The sequence below is a fragment of the Chamaea fasciata genome, unplaced genomic scaffold (genome assembly GCF_029207755.1).
Source record: "Chamaea fasciata isolate MVZ Bird 193981 ecotype frontalis unplaced genomic scaffold, bChaFas1.0.hap1 SCAF_2, whole genome shotgun sequence".
NCBI classification, from domain to species: Eukaryota; Metazoa; Chordata; class Aves; order Passeriformes; family Sylviidae; genus Chamaea; species Chamaea fasciata.
Genome location: NW_027094087.1, coordinates 32,959,573 through 32,982,264, shown reverse-complemented (window position 1 = coordinate 32,982,264; position 22,692 = coordinate 32,959,573). Strand labels below are relative to the sequence as shown.

General features: G+C 41.0%; 1 protein-coding gene across 4 annotated transcripts; it reads left to right on the top strand.

The window, feature by feature from the left end:
- The first annotated feature begins 826 nt into the window (after positions 1–826).
- Positions 827–22,220, top strand: CCDC83 (coiled-coil domain containing 83). Of its 4 annotated transcripts, none has more exons than XM_066175615.1 (11): positions 827–867; positions 3,807–3,923; positions 6,395–6,479; positions 9,636–9,804; positions 10,430–10,597; positions 13,377–13,468; positions 14,632–14,700; positions 17,365–17,486; positions 18,511–18,590; positions 20,087–20,241; positions 21,252–22,220. In XM_066175615.1, the coding sequence occupies exons 2-11, from the start codon at positions 3,838–3,840 to the stop codon at positions 21,438–21,440; spliced, it is 1,215 nt and encodes a 404-aa protein (XP_066031712.1). In that variant the 5' UTR covers positions 827–867; positions 3,807–3,837; the 3' UTR covers positions 21,441–22,220. The 4 variants fall into 4 exon arrangements, with proteins under 4 accessions (XP_066031712.1, XP_066031710.1, XP_066031711.1 ...); XM_066175613.1 differs by lacking the exon at positions 827–867 and adding an exon at positions 974–1,571; XM_066175614.1 differs by lacking the exon at positions 827–867 and adding an exon at positions 1,583–1,760.
- Positions 22,221–22,692: the final 472 nt, after the last annotated feature.

The window sequence follows — 22,692 nt, the reverse complement described above, 5'->3', positions numbered from 1 at the left end:
CATCTCTGCCCACGGCAGGGGGTTAAAGCTAGATGATCGCTAAGGTCCCTCCCCACAAGCCTTTCCATGACTCTATGTTGTCCAAGAATGTGGACAGTAGCACTTTAGTGATTGATGATTTATTTCTGTGGTTGAGTATGGCTCTTGGGATTGTGTGGCTCAGGGACTGATATCCTATGAAGGAAGGAAATGACCAGAGCCTATCCAAAATCTATTGCATTTCACCGACCAGGAGGAGAGAAGCAGAAGCAGTTCAGGATCAGACTCCAGCCTTCCTTTCCACCTTTTTGAGCCCTGCCCCCACCGCTGGGCATGGCCTTTTGCAATGATGTGGAGCAAAGGGGTCACAGGCCACAGAGGCAAGGCAAGGCACCATCGCAGTTCCTTGGGCTGAGGGGGCTGGCTCCGGCTCTGCGGCGATGGGCGGCCCGGCTCACATTCGCTGCGGGACTGTCCCAGTACGGAGCTGGGACGCGCTCTCTTTCTTGAAGAGAGCTCCAACATCACCATTTCAGCCTGGCACCGCATTTGGGTGAAACCCAGGCCGTCTCACACGCCATTTCCCCCCCGTACTTCTCGTTTCCCGGGGCAGAGGGCGCCGGCGGCCCCCGTGGCGCCGGGCCCCGTCGCGATGGCGACCGGCGGGCGGGGCGCGCGGCGGGGCCCGGGGCGGGGGCAGCGCGCGGTGCGGGCCGGGTGCCGGGGCGCGGGGACCCTGAGGGGGGACGAGGCCGTGGGTGGGGCAGGGCCGGGGGAGCCGCCTCAGGGAGCTCCCCGGCGGTGGCGGGGAGGCTGGCGGGGGGCTGAGGCACAGGGTGACAGTGCCGGTGGGATTTGGTGCCCGCGGGTAGCGAGGCGCTGGCCTCGGTGAGGGGTGGCCCGGCTTTGTCCACCGAGGTGTCTGGTGGTGGAGGGGGCTGGGGGGGAATAGTGTTCGGGGCGTGGGGGAAGCGTTAGCCTGGGGCGGATTGAGGACAGAGGGAACTGTTAGTCTGCTTTGGAGATTGGGAAGGGGTTACAGTGTGACTGCACGATGTTGTAGCGTGACTGAGGTCGTCGATTTTCCGTATTCTGCACCTGGGACGGGGCAATCCCGGGTGTACCGACAGACTGGGGAGCGACAGGGTGGACAGCAGCCAGTGGAAAAGGACCTGCGGGTCTTGGTCGATGGCAAGCTGATCGTGTGTCAGCAGCGCCCTGGCAGCCAGGAGGGGCAGCTCTGCCCTGGGGGGGCATCAGGCACAGCATCGCCGGCCGGGCGAGGGGGTTGTCCCGCTCTGCTCTGAGCTGGGGCGGCCTCACCTTGGAGTTTTGTGCACCGGAGGAAAGACACTAAGCTATTGGAGATTGTCCAAAGGAGGGCCACAAGGATGGTGGCGGGTCCTGAGGGCAAGCCTTATGAGGAGCGGCTGAGGGCGCATGGTCTGTTCAGCCTGGAGAACAGGAGACTGAGGGGAGACCTCATTGTGGTCTGCAACTTCCTCGTGAGGGAAAGCAGAGGGGCTGGTACTGATCTCCGCGGTAGTGACCAGTGAGAGGACCCCAGGGGATGGCCTGAAGCTGACTTCAAGGCATGTTCGGACAATGGTGTCAGGAACATGGTGTGGTTCTTGGAGTGTCCTGCATAGGGCCACAAGTTGAACTCAATGATCCTGATGGGTCCCTTCCAACTCGGTGTATTCTGTGAGACTTTAAGTTTTGGGGACTGAAGGAGTGGACGCTTCTGATAGTGCAGCTGCTCGGTATACAGGGATAATTATGTGAGTGCAAGTGCTACTTTGGGTGGCATTAATGACAATGATTGGGCTCATGAGAGTGTTGAGCTGCTGTACAGGTGGTCTCTGTAAAGAGTGTCTGTAGTTGGGATGCAGTGTCAGGAAACTGCCTGCTCCTTCTAAGGATGCAATGGCAGTGTAGTTATTGCTTGAGATTGTGCTGGTACTGATAAAGGGGGTCAGTCAAGAGCCTCACAATATTGTTTGTTTGGGAGAAGAAATAGATCTTTCCTTCTGCAAATGTTCTCCTGTGGGTTTAAAATGTGCAGTCAATCCTCAGTTCCCTTAAATATGTTCCCCTCTCTCTCTCTCATGTATTTTCTGTGCTTTGCAAAATCCTTTATTGTAGTATGTGTTTTTTCACCTTGTACAGCTTGGAGGCTTTCTTGTTCCTATCTGCTTGGGAAGAATTTCATGAATATATCACTGGAGCTCTTCTGGGCCTGTGGTTAAAAAAAAAAAAAAAAAAAAGAGGCCTTAAGCCTTTTCAAAATATTTCTGCTCAAAATTTTCTGGTTTGTATCCAGTCTTAGGCAGGGAATTTGATAATTCATTTAGTGAAAGGGACAGAAACAATTTAAAGAGAACCTTAGGAAGTGTTCTAGTGATCTTCAGTTTCTGTGGAAGATCAGTAAAATAAATGCTCAAGTGGAAATGGAATAACTAGCAGTCCAGTTAATTCTGTACTGAAGAAGTGTGATGAATTCTTTTTTACACTTAACAAGTATATCCTACACTTGTGCATTTGTTTTGGAAATTTCAAAGGAGTCTGGGAGGAGCAAAGTACCTAACTTCTTGCCTCACTGAGATTTTTTTCTTAATTCACTTGTTTGGGTTTCTTTTAAATCCCACGTCTTATAACAGCCATGCCTTTAGGATTTTTGAAAGTTCCATGAAAAAATATTGTACTGAATTGGAAACTGCAAAGGTTGTATGTGAAATAGGATAGAAAGTTATTTTGTATACAGAAAGCTGACACTGCCTTGCTTCAGGGCAGAAGGCATAGGACAGTATATGGATTACAGTGCATCTGTCAATAGTTGGTTTCACTTCATTCCCTTGATTTTACAGGATTGCTTATGTGTCTTTATAGTGATTTTTTTTCCTGTTTACTTCCCCACATTTTAACAGGAAAAAGTATCCAATCTTCTGTATTTAGTCACAAAACAAGCTTTTATCAATTTCAGCTATTACTGTAAAATCCACAATTTAAATTCAGAGAAGCAGTTTAACATGAAAACAGGTTCTATATAATGTTCCTACTCTTTCAGTAATAAAACATCCTATATTATAGAAACTGTTTTGGTTTGGACATTTGATTATGTGACTGCTAAAAGCAAGGAATCTTCCTAAGTGCCCTTTCTTGTGACATTTTTTAGTTTGTATAATGTATGCTAGCAGTTCCATTGCAGAACTATTCATTGCCAGTCGAATTCTGAGGTTGGTAGCTGAGCCAGCATGCTGCTGGCATGCATATCCCTTCAGAAAGTGCTTTTGTTCCAGCTCTGACAATGAAAACTGGTGTCAGAGTTGTGGTGAAAGGGAGATGTTCATAATGCTAGGAGAACAGAAGGAGAGGGAAAGAAAGGCATGTGAACAAGTGTACTTGATAAAGGACTGGAAAAGGAACAACTGCTGGTTTGATTAGCAAGAATAGGAAAGACAACCTGCAGCAAGGGATGCCATAAGTAACTGGTGATAGAGACCACTGTATCTGCTCAGGTATACCTTACATATATATATATATATATATATGTGTATATGTATATGTATATGTATATGTATATGTATATATATATATATATAAATGTATATATACACACATACAGATGTATATATATGTGTGTGTATGTATATATAGACATGGGCGTGAGTGCTACCCCTGAGCGGGATTATTGCTGTCAAAAACTCAACTTGGTCTTTTTTTTCATTTCAGAACTGTTCCAAGCTTGTCACAAGTGACAAATGCCAGTGAGTGCACAATGTTTTGTAAATCATTCATCTCTGTATCTTTTTTTCCTTCACTTCTAGCACAAATATTAAAAAAAAAAAAATTAAAAAAATGGAAGACAACAAGAAAAAGAAGAAACCAGAAGAGCAAGTTCAAGAGCCTGAATCAGATTTACCAGAAGCCTTACTAGAATATCAGTAGGTTTAATATATTTTAACTTTTCACTCATGTAGAATATGTGATTGAAGGAAGCAGATAACGAAACAAATTACACAATTTAGAGCCTGAGCTGAGTGTTTCAAGGTTTCTAGGCTATTTCAGAGAGGTACACTTTTTAAACTGTAGCTATGGGTCAGAAATTTTATGCCATTAGGCTATAACTTGGGGAAAAAAAATTAAAACCAGAAAACTCTGACATTTTTTTTTGTTACTAGCAAGTTTTAATCAGTATATGCTGAAGTTGCAAGATCACATTTGACTGTATTTTTTAGGATTCCTTGGTGTTGGCAGAGGTTTGTTGTCACTAGCCAGAACCTCGAGACCTACAGTTGGCTGTCTTCCTTGGTGCAGCTGAGAGCAGAGCACAAAGTGGTTTATTTTGAAAGTAAGAGATGGAGAAATTAAAGGTCTCTTAAAATCAAGCAGAGAAAAATAAAAGCCAAGGGGGAAAATATCTGAAGCAGTTACAAGCCAGCCCAACTTACATGATTTCTAGTCTCTTGAGTAAATGATTTAAAGGAGAAAAAGTAAGCTTCATGACTTTTTTCTTAGAGACAGAAGTTGAAATGGAAATACCTCAGGAACACCCAATAATCCAACAATTATCAGTGTTTAGGGAGCAAGGAGTTGTGCCTTCATGTGGAAATGAAAAGTGGAGTAAGAAAACTGAAAAGTATGCTCCTGTAGTTGTAGTGACATCTATAGGAGTTCACGGGGTTTATGTGGGATTTTCTGTTTCATTTTACAGGGCACACAGTGCAATTTTCTGTAGTGAAATAGCCTAGATTTAGCTGAATCATCTCAGAAACAAATACCACCTGAAAAGTCCAAAACTACCTGGTTTGTGTGGAAACTGTATTACTGGGCTTAGAAACTGTACCACTTTCTGATAAAATTATTGTTATGCGTATGCAGATACCCAAGCAAATGACTCATTTGTCTGGAGGGTTGTCCACTGAAATAGGTGCTTCACTGAAATGGACTATGTAGTTTCTACAGCAACAGCAGGGGGGAAAAGTATTCTTCTTGCTGTTTTTATCTTTCTCCTTCTCTCTTCTCCATCCTTCTTGCTCTCCATTTCTTTCTCTTCACCTCTGTAATCTGTAACTTCTCTGTACCACTTGACTGATCAAAGGTAGATAATCATACAAGTGAATAGCTGTCTCGTTCCACTTCAGGATTTATCAAGTGTGGAGTATTTCTTTAACTTCCATTCCTGTTTTTTTTATTTCCATACACTGAAGAATGGGCACTGTTCCTAGGGAGTTTGTTATTTTGGATTTTCAGTAAAGTTCTCAGTTTCAGCAATTCTTAGGAACAACAGTCTTGTGATTTACTTTTGCTGTGGCCATGACCACTGTAACCCCATATCTCTGGTCTAGTCTCTCTAACTAATATCCTTCCACTTAATAGAAAACCTGAAGAATACCTTGGAGCACACTGACACCAGAGGTTGCAAATTTAGTAACCTGAAATTTGCATGATTCAGTGATCCAAACTTAGCAAATTAACCAGGAAAAAAGTTACCTTCTTTTAAAATAGCTTAAGACAATAGGGAAGGAGAAAAACACCCAAAACCATAAAAAAGCACCCAAATTCCCAAACTAAAAACTTAAGGAAGAAGAACTGTTAGAAGAATAAAAGACTGTGTGATAATTGTAATACTTGCCTCTATTGTGCCATATGGTGAATGAATGCTGGGAACAGAGGTACATATTACAGAGAGTTTTGCAAATAGACACAATTTGCAGCCTAGTGTTTCTCATTCTAGAAGAGAGAACACCAGAAAGAAATGTTTATTTTATAGCTGGGGCAAAGGGGATGACAAGTAGCCTATGAAAATATGAAATCATTGATCTAATTCTTTGATAAAAAGTATACAAACAGAACATACTTCTTGGGCTGGAGTCCCTATTCCCTTAGTTCTTCTTCAAGGCTAACAAGTTCTTGGTGTACAAAGGTAGTTTATGAAGCTTAACAAAGCACATTATCAGAAGAATTGAATCCCACTGAATTCTCCAGTTTGGGATCCAGCTGACCTATGTGTGAGTGAGTTGACTAGGCTTTCTCTATAGCTGGTGATGAGAAATATTTTCTGGAGCACAAATTGTCTTTTCCTGAAAGTACCCTGTGTAACAGGTCAGCTAAACCTTCATGCACAACAAACAAAGCAGCTCCAGCCTCTCAAGAGGCTTCACAGGAGCAGCATAACCAGGGACTTGGCTGCTCTGTAGGGCTATGAAATCCAAACTAACATGCAGGCCCAGATGTATGTGGGAAAGCATTTCTTTATATGTATAGTAAGCAGACAGTTGTATTTACCCAAATGAGTCAAGCAATATGATATGAAAATAAACATTTTGGTAGTATTTACATTTAATCTAGCTTAAATAGCATTCCTTTCTCTAATGTTTTTGTAAGAATGTCTGTCTTTACTCTCCCTTCATAGCATTGTGGCAAAAGAAGCAGCAATTGAACGGGTTTTGTTTCACCTGAAAGGACTGGAAGAAAAGATCAAAGAAAATCTTGAAAAAGTAAGTGACTATGCAACAAATTTTATTTGTGATATTCTTACTCACAGATACAGTTTTATTCTTTCCATTCTAATACTATGCACATTAAAATTAGTTATTTCAGTGAATTTGTTACAGTCAAAGAAACTAGAGTTAGTGAGTCACTTTATGTGCTGAAATGAAAGTGTTATCTGAATTAAATGTGACATATAGCATAAGTGTCCTAAATATAACATGCTAAAAAGAAGCTGCAGGAGTAGAACATTACAGAATAGGACAGAGCAGTAAGATCAAGTGAGTTCAGTGCCAGTGCTTTCCAATGCACAAGAGATCCTTATAACCAACCACCTACGTATTTCATGGAATCATAGAATTGTTAAGGACGGGAAAGATGTCTCAGATCATCAAGTCCAACTGTTTAACCCAGCACCACTCTGTTCATCACTAAACCAGGTCCACAAGTGCCACATCCACATGTCTTTTGAACACTTCCAGGAATAGTGATTCTACCACTTTCCTGAGCAACTTGTTCCAATGTCTCACCACCCTTTCAGTGAAGAAATTTTCCCTAATATCCAATCTAAATCTGGCACAATTTCCTTTTCCTCTTGCCCTGTTACTTGTTACCTGGGAGGAGGACCAACCTCCACCTGGCTACAAAGTTGTTCCAGGTGGTTGTAGTGAGAGCTGCGGTGCCACCTGAGCCTCCTTTTCTCCAGACTAAACATCCTCAGCTTCTCCACATCAGATTTGGGCTCTAGTCTTTTTATAAACTTTGTTGCCGTGCTTTGGCATCTTTCTCTACAGCAGGCACAGGACAGCCAGCCCCCTTTCAGTAGGTACCTTTCCTGCAGTACATTCAGATATGCCTTTTAACCAATCCTACAAATCCTCTTCAATATTTCAGTGTGTGAAGAATAAATGGGATTATTTTAATTTTTGTCAGTAGTATTAGCAGACCTAACCAAGCACTGAGAATTGCTGACCTTCTTTGAATCACTTCTGAAGTAATGGAATTACACAAGTTCCTGTGAGAATCTAGTTATTGCTGCAAACTTAGTTACAATAAAAACTGAATAAAGAGGGAAGACCATTGTGCTATTTACTAGCTGTGATTTCTAGCACTGATTGATGAAGATACACTTCCTCATGGATTAAAAATTGTTTTGGGTAATTTTTGGAACAAGGTTGTGTAACTACTGATCAGACCTGAGTGACACTTTGAAGAACCATGCATATGAGCTGTATATAAACAGCCATAATATGGCATCTGATAACTGTGAGCAGAGAACTTTGAAAATTGGTATTAGAGAGTCACCTATTGAAATAAACTGAAGGCTCAATAATCCTTATTCTGGATCATGTTGCAGCTGCACTTCATAGCAGTGAAACAATTGAAACAATGTCTCTCTGTCCTTCCCATGCTGATGTTTGCCCTGCTTTTCTAAGCATCCATCTGTTTAGCTTTCTGTGGTACTTCTTTCAGTCTTCAAGCCAGGATATGTTTCATTTGTAGCTTGACTATCACTGGAAGTGGCAGTTGCTCTTCTTTCTGCAATCTTTAGGCTTTTATGATTATTGTTGGAGCTTTTGTCTCTTGTGGTTATACTGCTGGATCGGACAGCGGTTCCACTGCCTTGTTCAGGGACACAGAGCAGCAGCAGAAGGGAGACCCCTCAGTGGGTGTCCCCAGCTTGGGTGTGTTACTGATGGCCAGTGCCCGTGAAGGACTCGCACTGACAGTTTATGCAATAATGCTCTTCATTAACATGAAGCTGTGACAGGTTAAGGTTTGAGGATTGTCAGTGATAGTATCTCCCTGCAAAAAACATATTCAAAGCAATGCACAGACAAGCTCTAATCCCCAGTGAAAGTGTTCAGTGCCCACAGAGCATGGTTCTAACCCAATAGGTGTCCCTATGGGGGAGAAGACATGTTCAGCCTCACAACTGATCCCAGGAGTTATGATGGACTTCCCAAACTTCTCCCCATTCCTAACTTCCCTTTGTACTATTTTTTATGCTTAGGTGGAGCTTGAGTGACTCTAGGCATTCATGTTCTCCTCTCTCCCGTGGCTGACAGGTGCTGTGTGGTTTGTCAGCTACGGAGTGCCATTGAGTTCCCCTCCCTGCAAGGATTTCTATCATGCAGCCTGGCCACAGTGTCTCCACTTCATTCCACCCTCTGTTCCATCCCCCTTAGCAGGGACTGTGCTTGCAGATTGTAGGGAATCATCATGGAATAGGTTTTGAGCATGCCAACTGCATTCCATTCAGAGAGTAGCAGCTGCATTTTACCCTATAATTTCCATAGCAGTACAACTTCTTTTAGGATGTGAATACAGCTTCCCAGTTTCCTCTAATTTTACCCCCAGCTATCTTTCTACAGTTATTCCCCCAGTTTGCTGCTAGTTCATGGTATTTCAAGGACTCCATATTTTAGATTGAGCAGGGTACTTTAAGGAATGGGTGAAGTGCTATTATTTTAATTTAATCATGTTTTAACAGTGCTTTGAGCTCCATTCTTTATCTCCTACTTAATGTTTCTGAGTGGTTTAGTGTTAATCGTAGAAGTGAGGAATGCTTTAGACTCTTTCTACTGCCTAGTAACTGTTAGTTACTTACTACTTGTTTGTTCCTCTGTGGGATCCTTTGGGAGCAAACACACATAATCAGTAATCTGAGTGTCACTAGAGAGGGTCATGGCCAAGGGTTATGATTCCAGTTGTGGAATCAGGAGGTATAACTAATTTCAGCTCTGACAAGACTCTTTGCTGTGGATATGTTCAAGTGACCTGATTGTCTCATGATTTTTCCATATGAAGATGGCACGTTCTCATGAAGAATGTTGACAGGAAGCAAATAGCTCCTACATATAAATATTGTTATTAAATTATCCACAAGCACCTTTCTTTCCAGGCAATGGAGGATTATTCGTGTGCTGTACCAAGTACAGCTGTCATTTGTCTTTCATTTCCTTCTAGTGGTCTTGAAGTTATTGAGGAAATGTCTGAGCCTTGAAAAATCTCCCTTTTGCTCCAATCTTTCAGAGTATGAAGAATAGGTGCTTAGCTGGGTGTTCCTGCATTTCATCTGGCACTAGGCCAGATTTTACTTTTTTTAACTTAAACTTGTCTCTTTAAAAATATTTTAATATCAACTGTGTCTTCTTTCTTAGAATGCTGTTCTGAAGGAAGAACAGAAGGTGCTTATCAGGCACTTAGTAAAGCAAATAGAAAAAAAGGAGAAAAAACGAGATGAGAAGGAAGTTGTAACCAGGGATGATGTGGAAGAGTCACTGAAAGCAGTTTTTCAGTTTGTGAAGGACAAAGAACAACTTCTTCAAGGTATGTTGTGAAGAGGGGAGGTGTGGGTTGCAGTTTTTACTCTTGGGATGGAGTACATGTTGTTGTTGTTGTTTTGCAGTTTAAGGAGAGATTCAACTTATCTGTTGTATAAAAAAGTATAAAACTTTTCCTCTCCCAAAACTGGGCTCTCTCAATTTAGTATGAGATTGTGAAGGGCTTATAAATCAATCTGTCTCTTCCAAGTGATGCAAGTACAGAGACTTCCTCTTTTTTGAAACTCATGAAAGACTTGAGCACTGGCTCTACTGAAGATTAAAAATAAAATTATTGATGGCAGGAAAAAAGACCAGTTTTGAGTGTTGAAAATTCTGGCTGCCATCTCTGCGATTCTCTGTGGAAGACACATGATCTTGGTTACAACATTTCGGTAAGAACTGTTGTCTCTCCTTGGAAGAATAAGATCAAGATCAATTGTTTTCAGCAGTGATGGTGGCCCTGGAGACTATGTAAGGCCATCAGGTTGTAATGTATTGTAGTATGGAAGAATCCCCCTTCCTTTTCCATTCCCTGTGAAGGCACCTTTCCTAAAGAAGTTGACATTGTAAGAATTACCCGTTCAAGAAATCAGTAATGAACTTGTCTTTTGACATTCTTATTTTAATAGATCTGCGCTCCAGAACTGAAGAAACTGAGAAAAAAATTTCAGAAAAGCAACATGAGAGAGATTATTGGTTGGAGTACAAAAATGTCGGCAGTGAAATACATGCTCAGAAGATCAGCAGTCTGGAAAAAGACATTGTGGAAGTCAAATCTGAACTTGAAAGAACTGAAGGTCAGTTTACAACTGGTGTAATGCAAGTCTTGCAAGGTCTTTGCATATTGCTTGCAGGAATTAAATGATAAAATTAATGTCAGGTCAAGTTCCAGTAACTTGTATCAACTTTTCTAGTAATTTGCATGAACTTTTCTAAGTGCACCTAAGATGGGCTTCATAATCCTGAAAAAATCAAGGACTCTCTTTCTTTCTTTCTCTCTCTCTCTCTGTAAAAGTTCCTCTGTTAAAGAAATTGATAAAGTTTACAGAAATGATGACACTTAAAGAAACAGATAAGCTGGTCCTTTGATGGTTTTCTTGTAAAATACAGGCCACCCATTTAAAAAATAAAGTTATTGAGAAGGACAGCAGGTTTTTGTAAAAATGAGTCTACGCATATTTAGGTCACCTACACAGAGGGCTCCCTTGGCAGTCATACTTGAAAATGTTGACTCTGCTGCTGTTACTTCTCGTCATCTACAAGCACTTCACATATTGAAAGCTCCTTTGAGAGGAAAGTAGTATGAGCTCATTCTTGGAAGTCTTTCCTGTGGAGCGCAGTGCTTTGCATGCAGGGCTAGAGGGAGCTCTTTAGCCAGTGGTCTGGACCTTTCCTCCTGGTTACACTGTGTGAGGCCCTGCAATGCCGCCAGTGCAGACACAGACACATACCGGGAACTGTTTCAGCACTGTCACAGCAGTGGGATTAATCTAACAGCTTATATATTGTGGTGCTGAGTGCTTGACAAAGATTTCTTTATTACTGCATTATTTTAAAATCATTTAAATATTTTGCTGTTACATAAGCCATGCTTCCAACAGGAGAAGGATGTCCTGGTTTTCTTTCTTTATGTCCCTCTCAGTATGCGTGAGCGCAGCCAAGCAGCTGGTAGTAACAGGCAGTGACACTGCTCTAAGGGTCTCTGTATCTTCTGTGCCAGCCATTACCAGGCATCAACTACTGTGAATAAGAGCCAGCCAGCTATCTTTCTGTCTCTCAAAACATATTTTACCACCATAAAGATCTGCTCTGTGATTTCTGCATTTCCAGATAGCTTGTCAGACATCCATGTCTGTATTCAGGAGAGGCTGGGGTTTTTTTCATGATGCATTTTCTGTGTTCTTAATTGATTTAAAACTTTGCTATACAGCTGCTGAAATATGAAATGAAACAGAGAATGTGCTTTTATATAGAATGCCGGTAGGAACAGGCAGTCTGATCTCCTGCATGTCACAGGGTACAGAATGTCATGGTTTAACAAAAATTCATGGCCCAACAGAAGTGTATTTATTGAAAGTCATGTTATAGTGGTACATATGTAAGTGGCCTATATAACATACTGGAAAATGGTGCTGCCAGTACTGGATGCTTGCCATACTATTTTGCTTAACTCCCTAGAACTGAACCTAGAAAGTGTCTGGGGACTACAGCCTTCCAGCACAAATCTAACAAGCTTTCAGAGCAAGGCAGCAACAAATTGGGCTTGTTCACACCTTGAATGTGTAACAGGCTTAGAGAATAAGCACAGGTGAACAGGTTTCTGTCTCTGTGTGTACCCCTGAAGGGCTTGAAACTGGCACAGTTCATCTTGTCTGGTGGTGACATTTTAAACAAAGCACACGGGGAGGAGGGGAAGCAAAAGAGAGCCACACATTCAGGTGATGTGTGGGGACAACAGTGTTGCAATGAGAGGATTAGGGAAGGTAGCCTCTTTAGGAGCTGTTCAGACATACAGTTTCTCCTTTGTCATTCTCCAAGTAAAACTCATGTTTTTTAGCTGTCTGAAATAATGGAAGAGTGAATTCATTATAGTATGGAAGTACTTCCTTTTCATGCCAAATATAGATGGTGGAGTCCAGCCTCCACAGTGTTAGATTAATAATTAATGCACAACTAATACACATTACATATTCGGCTGCCTTTGACTCCACAGTGCATCCATGAGCAGATATTCATTTACAGCCAGATCAAAAATAGGCTGGCTGCACCACAAGTGTAGTGAAAGATTGAATTTCAACCCTTTGGAAGAAGTATGCAGTGCCTTCCTTCAAAGAAAATTACTACAATCTCATTCATTCCTTCAAAAGGAGGAAATATCAAGCAGAAGTGGGCTATTTAGAAGAACAAAAAAGGAACTAAAGGGAGGGATGCAATAATTAAATAGCAAGTGACTAGAACGTGAAGCCAAACCTATTCAGTTCAATGTAAGACACACTTTCTAAATAATGACTACAAGTAATGATAGAAGCAAATCATTGTGGGTATTGCCACATTCTCCATTTTTTCCTGTTGTCAAATTGGAACCTTAGAGCCTTAGATAAGTCAGAAAATTTATTAGGCACATTATAATAACTATCTGAAAAAATGTCACATGGGTATTGTGATCCAATATTCTTCTATATCAAAAAATAAGCAAATTTCTAAGCAAATCTCTCACATGACTCCAGGAGCTCTGCTACTGATAGAGACAAAATTTAATGTTAAGGTGTCAATATTTTAGCAGAGAATTGCTGAGCTCACTGCTCAGTTAGCAGTGAATTGCTCAACTGTTGCAGTTGTCAAGAGAAATGTATAAGCCACTTCCAATTTCTAGTTTTGTAGTTAACACTACTGTTCTTTGAGTTTAGAAGGACAATTTCTGTAGAGGATATTTGAATTCTTTACAATGGAGCATCTATGCAGGTGACACTCTCTGATAAGTTCCAGTTTAGTAATGACATGCCAGTTATCTATCTGTTATCAGGAAATATTGATGTCAAATAATGATTTCTGATTTCCCTGTGTTTTGTTTTGAAGAATATTATAGAGAAGCTTTGAAGGTTGTGAGAGAAGAAAATCAGAAACTGTTTGACAAGCACATGAAGTTTCTCAGTGAAGAAGCTCTTAAGGTATTCTTTTTGTTTTTTGTTTTTTTTTTTTAACTGCTAACTGCATTATAGTTGGGATACATGCACTCTGCATAATTATTAATTATTTTAACTCATATTAAGACTTTGAACGTTTCTAATAAATTGAGAGTAAAATAAGCTGTAAATCTTGGTACACATGGATTTGGTTATTGCTATACATACACATACCTTTTTTTTTTTCTTTCCATCAGAATAACAATGGGTAGATGTGAAGGCATTTTACAGGCAAGGCACGGGAAACTGGGGCACTGTGCACTGACAAGTCTTGTTTGAGAACATGTGGCTTTTGCCATGGCCTTGATTTTGACATTTAAACAGATTTCAAAAAGCACTAACATATAAAGAGATTGCATGAAAATATGAATCAATTTGGGAAAAAAAAAGGTTTCACTGTACTTGTAAAATACAATGTTTTTAAAATGCCACAATAGTGCAATCTCAGTAAAATGTAGGTTTATTGATACACTATTTTTTTTGTCATGTCTGCCAGCTCTGATTTGAAAACATGGTTTACAGTAGCACTAGTGACAACTTCTTACTTTCACAAAATGCAAAGCATACTTCAGTACAAAACACTAGGCCCATTAGGTGTTTAAAATCCCTGACTTCAATGCTGGAATTTCCAGTCATGTGAGAACATAATCCAGAGAGGACTGTTTATGGTGATCTACAGGGGCATCTTCCCTCCCAGTTCTTCCTTTCCGCTTTACTAACATCAGTGATTAAATTGTAGCCTTGGCTCATTAGCACAGACCTCTACATGCTTAGGTCACTCATTTGGGATTTTACTTAGGGTTCTTAATGGCTGAAGGTTTGATTTTCTGAAAGCAGTAAGATTTGAGCAGTACTGGGAACAGAGAAGAGTTTGTTAGGCAAAAAGGAAAATGTCCTATTTTAATATGAAAATCAAAAAATATTGGTAAATTGCTTGACATATAATCTGCTCTAGGCAGGATGATAGAGGAGAAACATCTGGCCTTGTGAACTAAATCCCCTTGTAATCCCTCAGGGGATGCTACAGTCTGTTGTGTGGATGTTTCTTAATTATTTCCTGCTAAAGAGCAGAAGGGGCTTCTTTATAGTATGCAGGACTGTCAAAGTTCTGCTCTCAGATGAGATGATGTTAAATTGTGTTTCCTCAGAAAGCTGTGGGATACTTGGACAAAGACTGTCGCCGAGAGATTGAAGAGAACCAGTGGCTCAAAGAAGAGGTAAGAGGATCAGTTGCCTGCAGTTTATCATGGCAGTTTATGCTGGAAGTACTGTGGCCTATGGTCAGAGCTGTTTCCAGTCATGGGCCTCAGGAGACTTCAGTTGGCAAAGGAGAGCAATTTTCCAGTAATTAATCTGTAATCCTAATCAGCAAACATGTGCAATGTGGTGAATAAAGGTAGGAGGTGAACATCTGCTTTCACAAATGGAGGACCCCCTTTCCTGCCCAAGCTGTTGCATGAAGGACTACAATGTTCCATACAATTAAGGATTTTTATCTGTGGAGATTGGGATGCTATATAGTGTAAAGGATCAACCAAGTAAGTAGCTGAAGAGGGGAGGTTTGAATTGCATTGAAGTTCTAATGCTGCTGTATTTAAAGAAAATTCATATGGATGTTGGAAACATGTTGTCTGAAGAAATGGCTTTGAGACAACATTAAATGGAAGGTCATAAAGAAACCATGGTCACTCTACACTGAAGAGAGGAAAATCAAAATCTTATATACTTGTAATTAATTGCTTGATAGCTTTTATACTGTCCTTTAATGACAATTTTGAGCTATATATTAGATAGCTGTAATTTTCTTGACAAGAAAAAAAATTTGGTGAGCCAGATTTAGGAAAATAATTTTTCCATGGTGAAAGTTTGATTTTATTTATTCATTCCAGTCAATATAGGTTCTTTGTTTCAATCAAATCTAAGCCTGAGATTGGTGAGTGAAATGCCTTTCCTCACTTTTACAGCCTCACAGTTAAGAACTGAGCAAAACTTTTTGGGGAGTACTTCTTACTTTTCCATGCCACATCAACGAACCTGGCAGAGGTTTCTTCATTTTAGTTACTAATTTAAGGTACTTGCCAGTATGCAGGGACACAGCTTTCCTTCTTGCCCTTAATGAGCTCTGAGCATGCATCTTTAACTTTCCAGGGAGAGTGTCCAAACCACAGGTTCTGACGCAATGAGGGTAGGGAAAAGAAATGGGAAAGAATTGATGTTTTATTCTGTATAAACTAACAGGAGCTCAAATCTACACATCCCATCACTGAATGAGTATGAATTCTCTTCCCTTCTCCCTGTCTCACTGAACACTTACAGTTCTTACACACATTAGCAGTGCCAACAAGAGAGCACTTTGGAGTACTCTTATGTCCTGACAGGCCCTCACCTCAGAGCTCAGGGATTTGGATTTCTTCCCTCTCAACAAGAAATTTCCTATGTTATGAATTACTTTCCTGTGTTGCTGCTTTCCTATGTTATGAATTAGTGCTTTGAATTTTGGGGGAAAACAAAACTATTATCACTAACTTCTCCAGTCCTCTGAATTTACCCATTCATTTTCGTTGCTTTTCTTCCATGGATGAAATATTTTCTCTCAGACTAATGTTTATATGTAGCTAACAGACTCTTTCAGTATTTCCTCTGGGGGAGATAAACCAAAAAATTTGGTTTTGTCTCAGTTCAATTTTTTTTTTTTCAGTTTGGCCACTGAACTGAAAAAATGACTTACCAAAATAGCTTTAGATTAGTTACCTCTGAAATTAAACAGATTTGGAGACTTCAAGTCACATTTTTGCATGGTTACTGTGTCACACCAAGATGGTGCAAAGCTGCATCACCTCACTGTGCCAAGCCACATCCTGTAACTGGTTAATTTCCAGTCATTTTCACCTTTTTAATCCTTGGGAGAAGTAGAAACTAGTTTTAACTGCAAATTTGGATGATTATAGCTGGGTTAATTTGGTTTTGATGAGAATGGACACTTTCAGATCACTTGGTACTTCTATTAAACATGTGCATGTGGCTGAACTTCTGGGAAGATCTCTTTCCCAGAGTACATTCCCCTCCCCAGTGAAGGGGGTAACAACTTGCTTGTATTTCAGCAGAAGTGGGAGGAATTGTGGGAACTAGATAACTAGCATCCTTTGGTCAGTAAAACTCCACAGTGACAAAGGGCAATTACCAGTCTGAAAGCAAGTAGCACCTGGGGCTTAGCCAATGTCACAGAACCATAGAACATCCTGTGCTGGAAGGGGCACACAAGGATCACTGAGTCCAACTCCTGGTCCTGCAAAGCCCCAACACATGCCTGAAAGTGTTGTCCAAACGTTCCTTGAGCTCTGTCAGCCTTGGAGATGTAACTGTTTCTCTGGGGAGCCTGTTCCAGAGCCCAACCACGCTCTGGGTGAAGAAACATTGTGGTAACTCTGGGCTGAAAACTAATTCTGGGTAAGAAGGTTTTGTGTATAAGAAGGAATTAGAAAAACAGCACTTGCTGAGAAAGATCCTGACTTTACCTCTGCAAAGAAGCTTTTCCTCTCTCAAAGCTCTCATGTAAAAGCACAAAACAAAAATCCAGAGCTCCTGTCTAGCAGACTTGCTTGACTACACAATAAGGTTTTGCTGTCAGGGTTGCGTAGCCCAAAAGTGTGGCTGTGATTGGCACACATGGGCTGTGACAGTAAAAGGGCTCTAATAAAGGTGTGAAACAACCAGAGAGACCTTCCCTTAGACTGAAAGCGTGTCACCATGTTTGCCCACCAAATGTGCAGTCTTGCTGATACAGCTGCATTTTTTTCTAGGCATGTGCTGGTAAAGTAGTTGCTATCAAAGTTTTCTAAAATTCTAAGAATTTTTTAAATTCTTTTTTTAATTGTCAAAAGGTAAAGATCTACCGAAAGGAAGAAAGGGATTTGAAAGCTTCTGTCCAGCTCCTGGAGGAAGAAAATACCACTTTAGTGGCAAAACTGATTGACATCAAACTTCAGCATCTACAAGTATCAGGGTAAAAGAATGCTTTCGTGGACTCAAAAGTGATTAATTTTTTTTTAAGATAATGCTCCTGTCTGCCTCTAGAGCTATTTGGGCTCTCCCACATAAAAGCCAAGTTTCCTAGTGGAGGGAAGACAGGATTTGACTGAGTATACATGGGAGTAGTATCTCTGAAGGATGTCAGTAACATTGTGACTTCCCAAGTACCAAATTTCAGAGAAGAAACCGGGTCCTTAATTAATCTACTAAGACCTAGCACCACTTGCTTCATATCACTGAGGCTTGGAAATAATTTCTTTGTGCTGCAATTAGATGGTCTCAGCCCCAGCTTTTCAGTCTAAGTGCTGAATAATAGATTTTTCTTTGACTGTTCACAAAATGTTTAAGGATGTGAAGATTAATTTGCAAATATAGGGGGCTTGCAGTCTTGAGTGAAACAAATGACCTGACACTGAGAAAGGAAGAGACCTTGGGAAATGTCTGTCTGCAGATGTGTCTGTAGTATTAGCTGCTTTTGTATTGAAACCATTTAACTTTTTCCCTAGAGAAAGATTAATTTAGCTACAAAATGTCAACACTAATGGTATCAAAAGTACAATGCAACAATGTGAGAGATCCATCTTCAGTTTCCAGTCCCAGCTCAGTGATTTTAGCCATATTGCACAAAAAGTTCTGGGTCTTAAGAAGTGACCATTTTTCTCTCTTTTCCCAACTTTGGATTTCTTTGAAGTGAGAGCTGCCAGCTGTGGTCTGAATCTTGGACTGTCTGGAGACTATAACATTTGTTTTCTTTTAGTCTCATGGACATAGTTGAACTAAAGCTCTAAGAATAAAAAAGAGCAGCTTATTAGCCACTAAGCTACCTGGCTGCCTCCATTGCATTTTTGAACTATTGCGCTATTCTGCCTTTGCGGTTAAGCAGCAGTGGTTCTCAGAAAGGGTGGCCTCCCCCTCACCCCAAATCATTGCACAGGACAGTTCAGAGAGAAAATTCAGACCCCTGTTATGGGTTTCACTTTTTATTTTTTACTCCACAGGCATTTGTTTCTTACAAAGGGAGCTGGCTTGCAAGAACTTCCTAAGGATGAAGTGAAAAGGGAAAACACAGAATATGCAGGTAATGCAAATGCCAGCAGCTTATAAGGCTTGATAAGTTACTGAACATTTACAGACTTTTTATTTCTGAAACTTTTTAATCAAACTACCTGTTTGACATGGTGAACACCTTATTTCCCTCTTGATTGCAGCCACCACAGCCATGATAGATTGTAATTTGCATAAGGAGACAAAATCACAATCTATCTGTAATTTTTAAATTGAAATTGGTTTCAGATTGTGGAATGTAATTACACATCTAGAGCTACCCTGGAATGTAGTTTACAGGATTGGCCATCTTTTATGAAGATATGAATCGTATCTTAATCGGTTCTTTACTGATCCATATAACTTCATTATAGCTTGTCCCTGAGAGGACACTCTTAAACTCCACGTTGGCTTTCACTTTAAGCGTACATGCACTTTGCAGTCATTCAGCCAATACACCAGAGTTAAATTATAGCTAAATCGCTAGCAAGAGCAGATGAAGCTCGATGGAGTTCAGCCTGAACTGAAAATCTTGGCAAGCAGTACTGAATTTTGGGCTGAATCTCCATCCCTTCTGGTAGGTGTGCCCAGGGAAAGGTTATACAATTAGGCAAGAAGGAGCATGAGCCTGTGCTTACCTGTTTAGGACAGCCTCTGTATATTCCTCAGTATCACAAGTTTTATTTTACATCTTTGTGTGAGTAGAAGAAAGAGGATGGAAGAAAGTAGAAGAAAGATGATTCTAGCATATCTCCTTAATAGAAAATTAAAGAGATATGTTAGAAAAATGGAAGTCATACAGTTATGGATACATGAAGAAGTTTCTTGAAGTTCTGATCACTCCCAGCCATAGGTGGGCCTTTTGAAACTATCAGGCACCAGCAAACATGTTGACGAATACTTCTGTTTTAAATATATGTTTACTTTGAAAACCTTTGCTAGACTTTTGCAATAGTTACCTGGAGGAGAAGGCTTTGTTCCAAGAAGCTGGGCCACTGTCCCAGGCAAACCTGTAACTTGGCAGTCCATGTCCAGAATCCTCTATCATCCTGAGAATTAGCCAACTACAGATGTGATCTCTTTAGGGGAGTTATAGGTAAACTAATTGTGTTTCAGGAACTTGTATTTATGTACCTATAAATACACAAACATGGGTATAGAAGAAGTTTATACTTGTTTTTGCTGCCTTTCTTATTCTTTTTAACTATTCAGGGCTCTACAGAATTTAAGTTGAACTGATAAAAGGTCATTTTTTTCTCTGCCTTCTCCCACAGATCCATTAGTTCTAACCTCCAATCAATTTCAATTCCCAGGTGCTGATCAGAAATTGTGAACTAAAAACACATAAATAACCCAAACGTAAATGAACATTTGGCTTGAATTGCAATTTAAAATGCTACCAAGCTGTTCTTTGCATTGCACGGGCTAAGCCGTATTAAAGATTGCAGGCAATGCTCATATCAAGTACTGATTCTGACTTCCATAAGGCTTAACAGTTACATACACTTCATTTTTCTTCTCTTTAAAAAGCAAAGACAGATGGAAAGGGCCTCAGAAGTGCCTTTCTAAAGATTCCCTCTAAAAGAGATTATGAGAAGCCTCAAGACAGTGATGAAAAGCTGTGGGAAAAATTCTTCACTCCAGCCCTGGACAACTTGTCGTATGAAGATGAAGAAGAGTTCCAGGTATGAGTTAGAATTATCAGGTCTTTCACTGACATGTTTCAGTGTGGAGCATGAGCCACTGTCGGGACCGTTCTATTTCCAATGTTGTTGTGGCATCCAAAGTCCTTTACCTGGTGGGCAATTCAGATGTTTGACTGTAGTCCTCTGGTGCTATTTAGGACAGTTGGGTCACTCCATGCTGGGCCAAAAGAGCACAGGTTCTGTGTCCTATGGATCAGCTCACATGCATGTTTTGGATACCTTTGGGCATCTCTGATACCATGAGGCATGTCCTTTGGCAATTGAATGGTGTCCTAGGAATCATCCCATGGAGTGTCAGAATGAAATTCCCCTAGAAACAATTTTGAATGTCACCTAATAACAGATTACTTTGCTTGAATGGTAATGGACTCGCCCTTTGGAATCTGTTGCACAGTAGCATTAAAGGATCAATATTCCTTCAACAGAAAGCCAGGATGAAGGTGTTCCTGCATTCCTGGGTTCGAACAGTGCACATTGGTCTTTCCTGCAGCTAATTGACTCTAACACAGCAGAAAAGCTTTCCTTTTCTTTCTCCCCCGAATTAGTTTCCTTTGGGTTAGTCAACTGAGTAGACGCAGAGGGGTTTGGAGAGGACCAGAGCCAGTGCAGATGTGGCAGAAGCACTTGGCTGGCCTTGGACCTCTCTTTAGCAGGAGTAAGCTGTTGGATTAGTTTAATTCTTCTCACAGAACTGAATTTCAATTAGAATTTGCTTTCTAGAGAAGGTGATATTGGTGAAAACACAGGAGAAGAAGGGGGCAGCAGGGTTGTGGCCTCCTAAAATGAGTTGGCTTGCAAAAGAAGCCTATATTTACTGTTATCAAACACAACCCCAGGGTAGCATCTCTACAGTTGCTTTAAAAAGAAAAGTTGCTGGGTTGTTGTTTTTTTTGGTGTCGGGTTTTTTTGGTTTGGTTTTTTTTTTTTTTTTTAAGAATGGTGAGGTTTTCCTACAAAATGGCAAAGGAAATATATTCTTTCTTCTTAAGGCATACTCAAAACTGGGACCTCTGAAGAGAAAGCTGTATGTGATTGGAAAAGCTGTGCCTACTTGTAAGGAGCCAGAAGAAATGCCAAGCAGGAGCCACAGAGAAGGGGACACCACTGGTAAATCAGATGGGCATATCACAGCTGAGATGATCAAGGCCTTATTTAACGAAGATATTGATGAAAACTAGCGAAGCTGTGCTCTTGACACAGAAATGTAACATTCTCAGTTAATTAAATATTTGCTGTCTTCTGTGTGGCATGAGGCTTTGAGGAAACTATTTTAGAGTGCCTGAATCATGACTACAAGTTTCATGAGAGGTATGTCTGTGTGCAGAGGCTAATTGAAAGCTTCCTTTCCTTACCCCTGAGAGAGGTCTTGTGCACTTTTTGGGGTATTCAGTCCACGTAGCAGCACACGTATCTACTAAAAAGTCCAAGCTAATATTTAGTTTGTGTGGTCTCCACTTGCAGATGTGGAATTCCCTCTTGATCAGACAGCGAATGGGTAAATGCAGGCTGCCATAAAACACAGAACTGTTGTAAAATACTTCATGCTCTGCTAAAGCAGAATTTTATGCAAGCATAATTCAACTATTGCTATAAATTGAGTGTTTGAATGCTTTTCATCTGTCTCCACAAGACCCCAACTTAAATACATTGAAATAAACAAAAACTAATTTAAAACCAGCCCAAAACTCACTAAGGTCTTAAATATTTTGTTTGTTTAGAATTGGCCAACCATTTTGGGCACATACTGTGTAAGCCCATATCCTTGGTTTGTGGCTGGTCTCTTCGAACATGTATCTTAGTGCATTGATGCATTGGGCGGGGGGTGTGCCCTCCGGACACCCTCTCAGCAGCACACAACAGGTCCTTCCCACATGTAGGCTCTGACCTGTGCATGTCCTCATTAGAAACTTGTGACAGGGTTAAATAATCTGATTTAAACCCTTGACAGGATTATCAGCTGTTTGGAATAAAGTTTTTAAAAGAAACTTATGTTTTAAACAACGTGTATGTCTGTGCAGTATTTCAGTGTATCTGTACTTCAGCGCAAACACTTTTGCTTTTCCAAGCACGCTCAGCAGTTCCTGCCCAGCAGGTGTCTCCCTGGGCTGCAGGTGAGTCCCACTGGGCTCCACTGACCAAGCTCCTCCGAGGCTGGGATCACAAGCAGACAGGTGAAGGTGGCAGACTCCACCTCATGCTGACTCTCACTTCTCTGCCACGTGGTGAACATGTGAAGTTGGACGTGCTCCTGCTGTAACCCAGTGGTTGCTGCGAAGGCTGAGGCGATTCCTGTCCCTTGAGTGTCCAGGGAAGGGGGATCCGCACTTGGGCAGCTCTGCTGTGTCTGCAGCCCAACAGAAGCCTCCCCTCAGCTCCCCTGCCTTGCTCTGAGTGCAGCGCAAGCCCTGTGAAATGGCTGACTGAAAGAGA